This window comes from Medicago truncatula, chromosome 4, assembly GCF_003473485.1.
Source record: "Medicago truncatula cultivar Jemalong A17 chromosome 4, MtrunA17r5.0-ANR, whole genome shotgun sequence".
Lineage (NCBI taxonomy): Eukaryota > Viridiplantae > Streptophyta > Magnoliopsida > Fabales > Fabaceae > Medicago > Medicago truncatula.
Window position 1 is genome coordinate 56,572,640 of NC_053045.1, and position 12,520 is coordinate 56,585,159.

Sequence of the window (12,520 nt, forward strand, 5' to 3'; positions counted from 1 at the left end):
TCACGGAATTATGTCTTGGGGCATCTTTCGTCCCCAATTTTCATTCAAGTCTTTCGGTATAGAACACGATTAGTAAGATTTTGTACATCCCTATACCTATATGTATCGAAGGATTCCACTTACATTTTGTTTTTACATAGAACTTAAATTTTCAAAGTTTTATTTGACCGAAATCAGGGAAGGGTAGAGGTGAAATCGTGAAAATAAATTAGAAAACATGACATATTATTTGTAAAATGTTAGAAAAGGACTGCAAATTAATACAGTATTATCATTTTATTTTATTTTTTGCTGTACTATTTTATAGCATTGCATAATAGTGTCGCCTCTATGCTAAGGGAAAAACATGGGAATGCAAACTAAGCACAAGAGACATCATTTCATTTGCTCCATCTAACTCTAGTCCCGTCTTCAATGATAAATACACCCCCTATGCATTGATATTTGTATTGATTTAGAGTGTGTAGTGTTGTTGAATCGTATCAATGTCAAGACCCTTCAACTTCACCACAGATTCAACATGTCCCTTGAGTGTATGGAGCTCTTTCAGCCTGGAAAAATATTGATCAAAATTAAAATAAGCATTACTATATATACACTAATCCAAAATTAAATACCATATCTTTAATCAGATGCATTTTTTTTATTTTTTTTATTATAGAAATGTACCTGGCAGCTTCAGCACGTCTCTTGGCTTGCTCAGCCATTTCAGATTGCTCGTGGTGGTGGTTGTTGTTCTTAGATTCTGGAACTTGGAGACCATGGAGTGTGCGTTGATCCAAAGCCCATTGAGCCTCCCTCTCTCCTCTTCCATAGTCCTTCTTTGTTGTGAATGCAGTCTAAAACCAATCAAGCCAAAAACAAAATCAACCATTGGCATTGACATAGATATATAATCAAATTCCAAAACACTAACACTTGACATGTGACACCGGTTATAATTTAAGAAAATAAAAATAAATTGATACATTTTTTTTTTTTTGAAAGAAAAAATAAATGGATACATGTTGTGTTAGATACTGACACACTAGACACACACTTTCAATCTGAAGTGTTAGTGTGGATAGTACTATATATATAGGAGTGGTGATACATGTACACCCCCATGTGACAATACATCTCTTACACCCACACAAAATCCTGACATGTGGCAAGGAAAAGGGAGAGGAGATGAAAGATAAAGTATGATTGTGAGATGAATTTACCAATATGTCCCTAATGCATGGGGTGTACAATAGGGTGTGTGATTAAATGGTGTTCATGTAACACTTTCCTATATATAGACTATGAAACAAAGAAAATTTAATTTGATTATTTTAAGAATGTTTATAGACCTTATTATCAAGCATGTTGTCCCATGCCCTGCCTGACAATCCCAAACGGATGATGAATTTGAGGATGTCAAGAGGAATATAAGTGACAACGGTGAAGATCCAGATTACTCCAGCCCATCTCCAACCAATTCCATTGATTCTAGCAAATCCCCAGTGTGCATACACAGCAATGACAGTTGCCACCTAAGTTCAATAATTCACAAATATACAAAAGTTTAATTTCACAAACAATAAAAACTTTAAAATTGTTTGACTAAATTAATTGGAATTGTTTAATACTTTAATTTAAGAGACTAAAGTGTTGTTTCGTAATTCGAGGGACTAAAACGACGGATGCTTACAATTTTCAAAGATTAGAATGCTGATTTACTAAATTTCAAGTTGTAGGTAGAAAAAAAAAGGACTAACCAACTGTGCAGCAAAGAAGGCTACAAGAAGCAACAAGCCAGGACGTTCGACATAAGACCAACTCCTTGACCTTGTCACAAAGATGAGTGCTTGACTAATAATGCTCACTTGAAGGTATAGAGCTGAGTTTAGGTGATCAGTAGAGTCTGCTATTGGCTTCACACCAAATACTCTCTGAAACAAACAATGAAACATTTCATGTCATGTGATAATTGATTTCTATGACAGTTGATTAGTTTATTACTTCATTTGTTCCAAAACTATCTTTATTAACTATACAATAGAATATAATGACTTGAAAGTGGTGTATTGTGTTGAAATAAATTTTATACGTTCAAACGATGATCAATTTGCAACCAAGGGAGTGTTGAATTTCAAACTGCTAGAAATACTTACGGTGAAGAAATCAGTGTCGTGAACTAAATAGAAGAACACAACAGTGATAATGGCCATGTAAGATCCAAGAACAATTCCAGTAGCAAAGATTTCTTTAAGCTTCCATGAATCAGGAACTAGTGATGGCTTTACTCTATCCTTAGAGATGGTCATGATGGTTCCATCGTTCAAGACGGCAATGATGAGGACCATGAATGGTGAGAAGTCAAACTTCCATATCAAAGCTACAAGCATGAATCCAAAAACAATACGGATGGTGATAGAAACAGCATAGATTGTGTAGTTTTTCATCCTTTGGAAGATGGCTCTGCTAGTTAACACCGCACTCACAATCACACTTAGTCCTGGCTCTGTCAAAACAATGTCAGAAGCACTTCTTGCAGCATCAGTTGCATCGTCAACTGCAATACCGATGTCTGCCTTCTTCAGTGCAGGTGCATCATTCACACCATCACCAGTCATACCAACAATGTGTTTTTTGTCCTGCAGCCTCTTCACAATCTCGTATTTGTGTTCTGCATATATGTCACATAAGTATGAGGTGTTAGGTCAGTAGAAATAATTTGACTTTATAATCTCAAGAGACGAAGTTCCAAAGATTATATTATATTGATGTCGATAATTAGTTACCAGGGAAGACTCCGGCAAATCCATCAGCCTTCTCAATGAGTTCATCAATTGGGATGGATGCAATGGCAGGGTCTGTGTTATCACCGAGAAGAGATGATGAAGGGTACATGTTGGTGCCCATTCCAAGTCTGCGACCGGTTTCTTTTCCAATGGCAAGTTGATCACCAGTGATCATCTTAACATTAACACCAAGGTCAAGAGCACGTCGAATGGTCTCAGCACTATCATGCCTTGGAGGGTCAAAGAGTGGCATGAGACCCAAAAACTCCCATGAGTCTCCTTCACTCTCCTTGGTCTTTTCTGAAACAGTCTATTAACCAAGAGCAAAGGTAAACATTAGTAAGATATATAATATCCTCGTTTTTTCAGGTCACATGACAAATTGACACTAGACCCTAGACAAACCAGGATCTAAGATAAACAAAAGACGCGGTTACACATAGTTTTTTTATCTCAGTCATTAGTTTAAATTTCACAAATACAAAATTAGTTTAAAACAATATAAACTGTTAATTTGATGAGATAGAAAACTACCTGGCGAGAAACAGCCAATGAACGCAGACCGCGTTCAGCAAACTGATCAATGATTTTGTGAGCCTTTTTCAAAGTCTCTCCCTTAAGCTCACAAAGTTCAATAATCTGATATACAAGATGCATGGTTAGTCAAGTGTTGTGTTATATTTAGTTAAACAATAGTTAATGGTGATTAAAGTTATATATAATGCGTACTTATCATACGATGTTAGTCTCAACAGCATATAAAATGAATTTAAATTTCAATAAAAATTTACATAGATGATCTATATGATGCAAACTTTTCATCCAATAGTCCAATTATGTAAAATATATACTATTCAGCAAAACATTAGAGTAGTGTAACTTGATCCATCCTTTATTACATATATACACAAATAATATTTGCAAATGAAATGAATCCCTTACTTGCTCAGGAGCACCCTTGCTGCATCTATGCCAATTTCCTTCACTATCAATGTAGGTAATCGCTGTACGTTTACCCACTGGATTGAAGGGCAAGAAATGAACCTCAGTGATTCCTGCTCTTGCCTAGAATGTCATAATTAAGCCATTTAGTATTGTGCTTCTTATTAAGAATTAAACATAAGACTAATTAAGGGTTGTATACAATAAAATAATATAAGTCTTAAATTAAAATCTCAGTACCTCCTTGGGGTCACCCAACATCCCAACGATTGAAGCATCAATAGCATCTTGGTTTTCAACCCTAGAAGCCCTGGCAGCATCCAAAAGAAGACCATCCTTGTTTACACCATTGATGAACACCTGTATTTACAAACAACCTTGATCAGAACAAAAACTAAAATTTTGTAATGCAACATGTTGATTCATTATCACTTTTTTTGTGACAATTTAAACTTTTAGATTGGTCATTGACCTCAATCAAATTTTTGTCAACTGAGAGCTTGTTAAGTGTGAGGGTTCCAGTCTTGTCACTGCAGAGAACATCCATCCCGGCCATTTCTTCAATAGCTGTCATCCTCTTGGTAATAGCTCCTTGCTGAGACAAACGGTGAGATCCAATAGCCATGGTCACAGACAAAACTGTTGGCATGGCGATCGGGATACCTCCGATGAGAAGAACCAGCAAATTGTCAATACCTTCTCTATATGATCTTTGTTGGATTGGGTACATCACAATAATCTCAATCAACATTCCTACTGCAATGGAGCAGATACAGAAGTTTCCAATTGATGTCAACACCTAATAGAATCCAATCAAATAATATCCAAAGATTAGTCCATATAGTCTAGAGTCGTCGAATAAATCAAATTAAGAAAACACTTGCTAGTAACTTATACAAAACTAAAAAAAAAACACAAAAGTGTACCTTTTGGAAGTGACCAACATTGTTAGTGCTATCAACAAGGTGAGCAGCCTTTCCAAAGAAGGTATGAACACCAGTGGCGATGACAACAGCTTCAATCTCACCTTGTTTGCAGGTGGAACCAGAGAAGACTTCATCACCAGGGTTCTTGGTAACTGGAAGTGACTCACCAGTGAGTGCAGATTGGTCAATCTTAAGGGCATCTCCTTCCAAGAGGCGAGCATCAGCTGGGACAATGTCTCCCAGCTTTATGCTCACTAAATCTCCTGGCACTAAAATTGCCGCCTCTTGTTCAGTCCATTTTCCATCCCTCAACACCTACAAGTTTGTTAATTAATTATTCCATGTTAGAACAGCAAGTATGATTCAAAAGAAAACATATATGAAAATGAAAACAGAAAACACATAATTTGGCCAAATATGCCTACGTCTCCACTATAGAGTGAATAATGCATATTGATTACCTTGGTTTTGGGTGCAAGGCCAGCCATTAAAGCTGCTGCGGCATTGCCTGCATTGTTTTCTTCAATGAAACTAATGGTTGAGTTGATGATGAGCAACACAACAATACCTACGAAATCTTGCCAATCTGCTGGCTTTCCCTGTTAATTGATATACAACATGTAATGTATTAGATAAAAAAATACATTGTAGTACATTTATTTTGAGTCTCTAATACTCAACTCGCCTAAACTTGTTTCTATTAAAAATTATAATCGGTAATTACCCCTCCATTTGCCAATCCAATGGCCATAAGGGCAGCAACCTCCATAACCCATGATAGTGGATTCCACATGAAACCCAAGAATTTAAGTAACTTGCTTTCAGTTTTCTCCTCTAACTTGTTAGGACCAAATATTTGTAGCCTATTCTCTCCCTCAGCTGATGTTAAACCCTCTCTAGTACATTTTAGTTGCTTGAAGACTTCCTCAATTGGAATGTTTTCCTGCACATATACACATGCAACGTAACAACTTAATTGTCATTACAAAGGAAAATAAGTAATTAAAAATTAATAATCATGCCAATGCATGACATCGTGGTTTTAAATTGTGGTCGCAGCATCAAACATTTATATTGAGGAAAAGTACAGCTAATACAGTTGAAATGTATAAAGTTCAATGTTGTTGCAAACCACAATTTAAAACCATGCATGGCATTACGCGTGTCATTTTTGTCTTACGAGATCAACATTCTCATTCTTGAGTTCTTCAAATAGATTGTCAGACGACATTATGACAAAACGATAAAATTTGTCTCTTCCTCTTTCAAATTTTTCTTTCAACCAGCCCTAGGAGGAGCTCCACTTCTCTAGCTCTCTAACAGCAGAGGCTCCTACTAAGGGTTGAAAGAGCAATGAAAGAAAAAATTATCAAGTGATGACTTTTTGCATTAGGGAGATGACAATACTTCTAGGCCCTTGTTTCTCTTGTTTTATAGTAGATGGAATGCGTTGTACAATTTTTATGTTATTTTTATCAACCACTAAGTATTCGTTTTCCTAGGGAATGTTTGTTGCATGGTCTTCCTAGGGAATATTTGCTGCATGTTTGTTACAATATCATGGTATAGAATTTTATAAAAACAAATTCATGATATATAAGCTATTTTTGTTGTGTAAAAAAGAAAGATATTTTTGTTGGTGGTCAATTACATGCTAAATTTGGGAGAACAATTTAATGATGGGATACAAAATTTGTTGGGAGGGTTCAATTGGAAATTGAGATATAATTCACCAGGTTGTACAATAAAATTGAGCCATTCCCTTGCTATATACGTTGAAAATCAACTCACAACCTCTAAGTAAAAACCCTGTTCAAATGGAAATTTGTTCGATTTGTTGAAAAGGTTTTATAACTTGCATGAATAAGTGTCTTAACAAAAATGTTAAATCGTTAGTACCCTGAGTTGCCATGATTTTTGTTAGATATGTAGATTTCCTTTTCTTTTTATTTTTTTAATAATATTTTCTTTTCATTTAGATAACGTTTAGTAATTTTTTTTTTTTTGAGGGAAGATAATGTTTAGTAATGTTATGTCAAATAAAATAACATTTTTATAAACAGATAATTTTTTTATTGAGAATTCGAAAATAAAATTCAATTTTTTTAAATAATTGTTGGATACTATGAAAATCTATATGCGTAGTTTGTTTAAATATTTTTTTAAGAGGCAAAAAACAATTAAAAAACACCATTTGAAACATAAGTTGTGCCCTAAAAGGGAGTAAAAAGAGTAAACATTACAAAGAAGCTAGATCAATTAGCCAAAAAGACAAAGCTTTATATAACATATTATTACCAATACAAACCAATGGATTAGACCATCACGAATGTAAGTTGAAAAAATCAATAGGTTTGTGTATATTCATTCACCACCAAGAGCGAAGCTTAATACGATCGATAAATTTTTCCAACGTTAATTTCTTTGTTACGAAAAAATCTGAGTACTACACTCTTTCTAAAGAGTACAAATACAAGTCGTCCAAATTGCAAAGCATGTTTGCCGTTATGAGTCTAAACCCATTCATCCACAACATTACCTTGCAAAAAAAATGTTATATAAAAGAGAAACACATCGACCTAACCGTTGCTCTTCCTCTCACGCAAACAACCGTCTTTTCCACTGCCACCTTTGCCTATCAACCTCCTAACTTTGTCTCCTCGTCTCCGCAAAAGTAACATTACTAGCAACATATAAATTAAACATAAGCCTAAATCTAGACCTTAGGCACCCTCTCTCCAGCCAAGGATCAAACCAAAAAGATGTGTTTTCACCATTACCAATAATACGACTCACCCCTTCCTTGAACCAACTCGCACCTCGCCTTCCACCCCTTTTCTAATGACATAAAAATCCTTCCACCACATTGACATCGTTCTCCCACCTCTCCTAATATGACCCTATTTAACCCCATACTTAGCAGCCAAAACTTTGAACCACGACCCTCCTTGATCCACATACAACCGCCAACTCCAATTTTCCCACAACATTAAATTGTCATTCTCCTTGCCTAAGCAAGCTTTATCCAAAAGTAACCAATGTATTTTGCTAGCTTCCTCACTCACCCGATAAGAAAGATTTTAAAAGAGATTCAAGGAAATAAATAATACATGTAAGAGCAATGAAGAAGGAAATAAAATAAATCAAAAGCGACACCAAGAAAAATTTAATGAGTACAGGCCGACCATCAGTAAAAAAAATTACATTTTCACCTTGATAATTTTTTGCGGCCGCTTTCAATCAACGTCTAGCATAAAGATAAACGATAAGGATTTCCACCAATCAGAAGACCCAAATAAACAAAAGGAAGTTGGCCGATTTTACAGTTCAAAAACAATTGTAATTTAACCAACCAAGATTCCACTAAATTGACAAGTAAGCTCTATGAAAAGTCATTTTCAAACCTGATATAAGTTCAAAAAGTATCAAAGTAGCCTTCAACATTCTAATATTTCCCCAACTTTTTGCTCCCATGATCAAAGTAACATCAACTAATTGGAGGTTAGAAATACGAAACGATGACTAAGAACTCACGTCATAGCCCAAACAAATACCAACCTCCACATAAGAGTTTGACATCACATTAAAGCCTTCTGCCGTTAAAAGAAATAAAAAATGAGACAATGGATGCCCTCGTCGACGACCCTTATCCAATCTTTATTCATTTGTAGGACTTCCTTTAACCAAAACCGACACATTTGATGCACTAACACATTCCATTATCCACTGCTTCCATTTACAAGAAAAGCTCATCTTTGCCATTATCATATCCAACTAACACCACTCCAGGTAATCATAACTCATAAGCATTTTTGAAGTCAACTTTAAGCATCATAAGCTCTTTCTTCCTTTTCTTTGCATCATCCTCCACTTAATTTGCAATAACAACACCATCTAACAGTTGTCAACCTGAACTTTTCCCAAAATCATATTGATGTGGAGTTTAATGATTCTTTGAGGGGGATACGGTGGTTAACTGGTTTTTATGGTATGCCGGAAGGAGGAAGGCGGAGAGAGTCTTGGAATTTACTTCGACATTTATCCAATCTTTCCCAGCTTCCTTGGTGTATTGTTGGAGATTTTAATGATATATTAGCAACAAATAAAAAGAAAGGAAGGTCAGATCGTCAACCCTGGCTCATTCAAGGTTTCAGACAGGCTGTCTTGGATGCTGGACTTGCTGATATTCATATGGATGGCTATGCCTTTACGAGGTTTAAAAAGATTAGGCACCGATCGTGTAGTTGAGGAGAAATTGGATAGAGCTATGGCTAATGATAGTTGGTTTGATAAATTCTAGAATGCAAAACTTGAATGCCTGACTACCACTTCATCTGATCACTTCCCCCTCTTACTTGATTGTGTGCCGCAACCCTCTACTATTGATGGCCAACGTCGTTTTCGTTTTGAAAATACTTGGTTAGTAGAACCTGAGTTTGGACCGTTTGTTTTTCAAAGATGGAAGGGTTATGGTGAACGACCTCTTGTGCATAAACTTAATCAACGTGTTTTGGATCTTTCTAAGTGGAGTAAGAATGTTAATCAAAATGCAAGGCAAGAAATTTGTAAGACTCAACGCAAGCTTGAAGCTATTCTTACACATGTGGATGCTTCCAATGTGAGTTATTTTAACATGTTACGACATAAATTGGATAAATTGTTGATTAAAGATGATGTCTTTTGGAAACAGAGAGCAAAAACGTTTTGGTATAAAGATGGGGACCTTAATACCAAATTTTTCCATGCGACAACCACTACAAGGAGAAAGTTGAACAGAATTGAGCATTTAGAGGATGGAAATGGCTTTGAATGTCGGTCTGAAGATGGTCTGAAGCATATTGCACGTGATTATTTCTTACATTTATTTCAAAAATCAAATGGGTCTCGTGCTAATGTTATTGATTTAGTTCCTGCCACCATCACCATGGAAGATAATGATATGCTAACTGATTCCTTTACTTTAGAAGAGTTCAAACAAGCAGTTTTTTCTATGCAAGCAGATAAATATCCAAGGCCTGATGGTTTTAATCCAGGTTTCATCAACATTTTTGGGATACTTGTGGTCATGAAGTATATCAAGCAAGTTGTCAATGATTAGAGACCGGTGTTTTCCCACCCCATGTCAATTCTACTAATATTACACTTATACCAAAAGGTGAATCCAAGACTTCAATGAAGGATTGGCGACCTATTGCACTCTGTAATGTTGTGTATAAAATTGTAGCCAAGGTGCTTGCTAATAGGCTCAAACAGGTGCTCTATAAATGTATTTCTATTAATCAATCTGCTTTTGTCCCAAGTCGATCCATTTTAGACAATGCCATGGTGGCTATTGAAATTGTTCACTATATGAAGACAAAGGCCGAAGGAAAGAGGGGGGATGTTGCACTTAAGTTGGACATTAGTAAAGCTTATGATAGACTAGATTGGGACTATCTACGAGATATCATGATTTAAATGGGTTTCTCATCTCGTTGGGTTAGCTGGATTATGCTTTGTGTTGAGACGGTTGACTATTCAGTCTTGGTTAATGGAGCACTAGTGGATCCTATTGTACCAGGGCGCGGCCTTCGTCAGGGTGATCCCCTTTCACCTTATTTATTCATCATTTGTGTTGAAGGTCTTTCCTCCCTTATTCGTGAAGCTGAACGTTGTAATGACATTAGAGGTACTATGATATGCACAGATGTACCAGTTATTTCTCATCTTCTCTTTGCAGACGGTTGCTTTCTTTTCTTTAGAGCTTGTGATCGTGAGGCTGTTTGTATGAAGAATATTTTGGCTACTTATGAAGAAGCTTCGGGGCAGGCCATTAATCTCCAGAAGTCAGAATTATTTTGTAGTCGCAATACTCCAGATGATTTTAAGAATCTAATTGCTACTACTCTTGGTGTTTGTCAAGTATTGGGAACATGTAAATATCTTGGGTTGCCATCTATGATTGGACGTAGTAAACATGCAACTTTTAAATTTATTAAAGATCGTATATGGAATAAAATCAACTCCTGGAGTAGTAGATGTCTCTCGCAGGCTAGAAGGGAGATTCTCATTAAGTCTGTTTTGCAATATATTCCTTCTTATGTAATGAGTGTTTTCCTTCTTCCGAGATCCATCATTAATGAGATAGAGAAAATGTTAAACTCCTTCTGGTGGGGGCATAATTCAGCGAATTCTCGATGATTGCACTGGCTATCTTGGGAACGCCTTTCAGTTCCTAAGGTGTTTGGAGGTATGGGTTTCAAGGGCCTTAAGGCTTTCAATACGGCTATGTTTGGCAAGCAGGCTTGGAAGTTGGTTTCTTCTCCAAAGTCTCTAATCACTCGTTTACTCAAAGCTAAATATTTTCCTCGTAGTGACTATTTTGGTGCTAGCATAGGTCATAATCCTAGTTATGTTTGGCGTAGCATATGGAGTGCCAAAGACGTGGTTTTCAGTGGAGCATAGGCACAGGAGAACAATTTCCAATTTGGGATCATTCATGGCTCAGTAAGCTGCACGAATTTTACCGTCTTCTCATCATCATTTGAAATGACCATCTATCACGGTTTCTGACTTGTTGGTTACACCCCAAAAACAAGGGAATATGGAGCTAATTAATGTTTTTTTTTTTACAATACTATAGCTAGAAATATTTTTAATACTCCGTTATTCCATTCGGTAACTCATGATGTGCATGTTTGGAAGTTCGAGAGGGATGATGCTTATTCAGTTAAAAGTGCTTACAAGGATATTCTGAATCATGATGTGGCAGTTGTACAACACCGTGTGCCGAGTAACTGGAATTGTATTTGGATTTTAAAATTGCCCCCAAAGGTCAAGAATTTCGTATGGAGAGCTTGTCGTAATTGTTTGCCCACAAGACTCCGATTGCAATCAAAAGTAGTTAGGTGTGCAATATGTGTTGATTTTGGCGAGGATAGTACCCATCTGTTCTTTATGTGTGATAAAAGAAAGATTTGTTGGCAGCGGAGTGGATTATGGAGTCTTTTGATGACTGTTTTTGATATTGATGCAAGCTTTCCAACAAATGTGTTTGCTATCTTACAACACCTGGACCAGCAACAAAAACAAGTTTTCAGTGTAACTCTCTGGAGTATATGGAAGCATCGAAATAATAAAGTATGGAACAATGTCACTGAAACAGCTCAAGCTATTTGTTCTCGTGCAGGATCTCTTCTTACTAGTTGGAGGAATGCTCAGTCAATTCGTCATCCTATCCCTCAGCATCCCGCTACCTCGAGGGACTTGAAGTGGATTAAACCAAGTCCCGACAGATTTAAATGTAATGTTGATGCATCCTTTTCTCAAGCTCAGAATCGGGTTGGCATTGGTATGTGCATTCGAGATGATGAAGGTCGTTATGTTTTGGCCAAGATTGAATGGATGTCTCCTCTCCTTGATGTGGATTTTGGTGAGACTTTAGGTTTATTATCAGCCATGTATTGGGTTCGCGACCTGCAACTAGGTATTGTGGACTTTGAACTTGATTTCAAAACTGTGGTAGATAGTCTTTATGGCAGTAAAAGTGGCGTCTCTAATTTTAGCGCAGTAATCAATGACGGTAGACGTCTGTTAGCTTCAGATTTAGTAACCTCTGATGTTAGGTTTATTCGGAGACAAGCCAACGAAGTTGCTCATAGCTTTGCTAGAGTGACTTTGCGTCATGCTAGTTTCCATATTCATATTATGGTTCCATCTTATATCTCTACTATTATTATGAATGAAATACAATAAATTTCTTCTTGTAAAAAAATAAAAAAATAATAAAATTTGTCAACCTGAACAAAAGTCTACTGAACTTCAAAGACCATGCCACTAATAACCAATTTTAATCTATTTGCCAAGATTTTAGCCAATATTTTGTTGAGGTATTTGTGCTACATA

At 36.3% G+C, this 12,520-nt stretch overlaps 1 protein-coding gene across 2 annotated transcripts; it reads right to left on the minus strand.

Moving 5' to 3' along the window:
* Nucleotides 1–454: 454 nt before the first annotated feature.
* LOC25493981 (ATPase 8, plasma membrane-type) lies at nt 455–12,075 on the minus strand. 2 transcript variants are annotated; one of them, XM_024780884.2, is made up of 14 exons: nt 12,013–12,075; nt 5,361–5,573; nt 5,098–5,235; nt 4,637–4,951; nt 4,183–4,509; nt 3,951–4,070; nt 3,711–3,833; nt 3,303–3,407; nt 2,769–3,078; nt 2,139–2,653; nt 1,743–1,916; nt 1,335–1,517; nt 670–839; nt 455–551 (listed from the first exon to the last, which is right to left on the minus strand). In XM_024780884.2, the coding sequence occupies exons 1-14, from the start codon at nt 12,073–12,075 to the stop codon at nt 455–457; spliced, it is 2,853 nt and encodes a 950-aa protein (XP_024636652.1). The 2 variants fall into 2 exon arrangements, with proteins under 2 accessions (XP_024636652.1, XP_013458143.1); XM_013602689.3 differs by lacking the exon at nt 12,013–12,075 and adding an exon at nt 5,817–5,867 and having other exon boundaries at nt 5,361–5,579.
* Nucleotides 12,076–12,520: the final 445 nt, after the last annotated feature.

Excerpts from the sequence above, each read along its gene's own strand:
- LOC25493981 (XM_024780884.2), bottom strand. The coding sequence starts at position 12,075 with ATGGCTGATAATAAACCTAAAGTCTCACCAAAATCCACATCAAGGAGA. Across the intron at positions 5,574-12,012 it reads GGAGAGGAGACATCCATTCA|ATTCCAATTGAGGAAGTCTT; the intron begins ATCTTGGCCAAA and ends GTGCAGGAAAAC. Across the intron at positions 3,408-3,710 it reads GCAAGGGTGCTCCTGAGCAA|ATTATTGAACTTTGTGAGCT; the intron begins GTAAGGGATTCA and ends CTTGTATATCAG.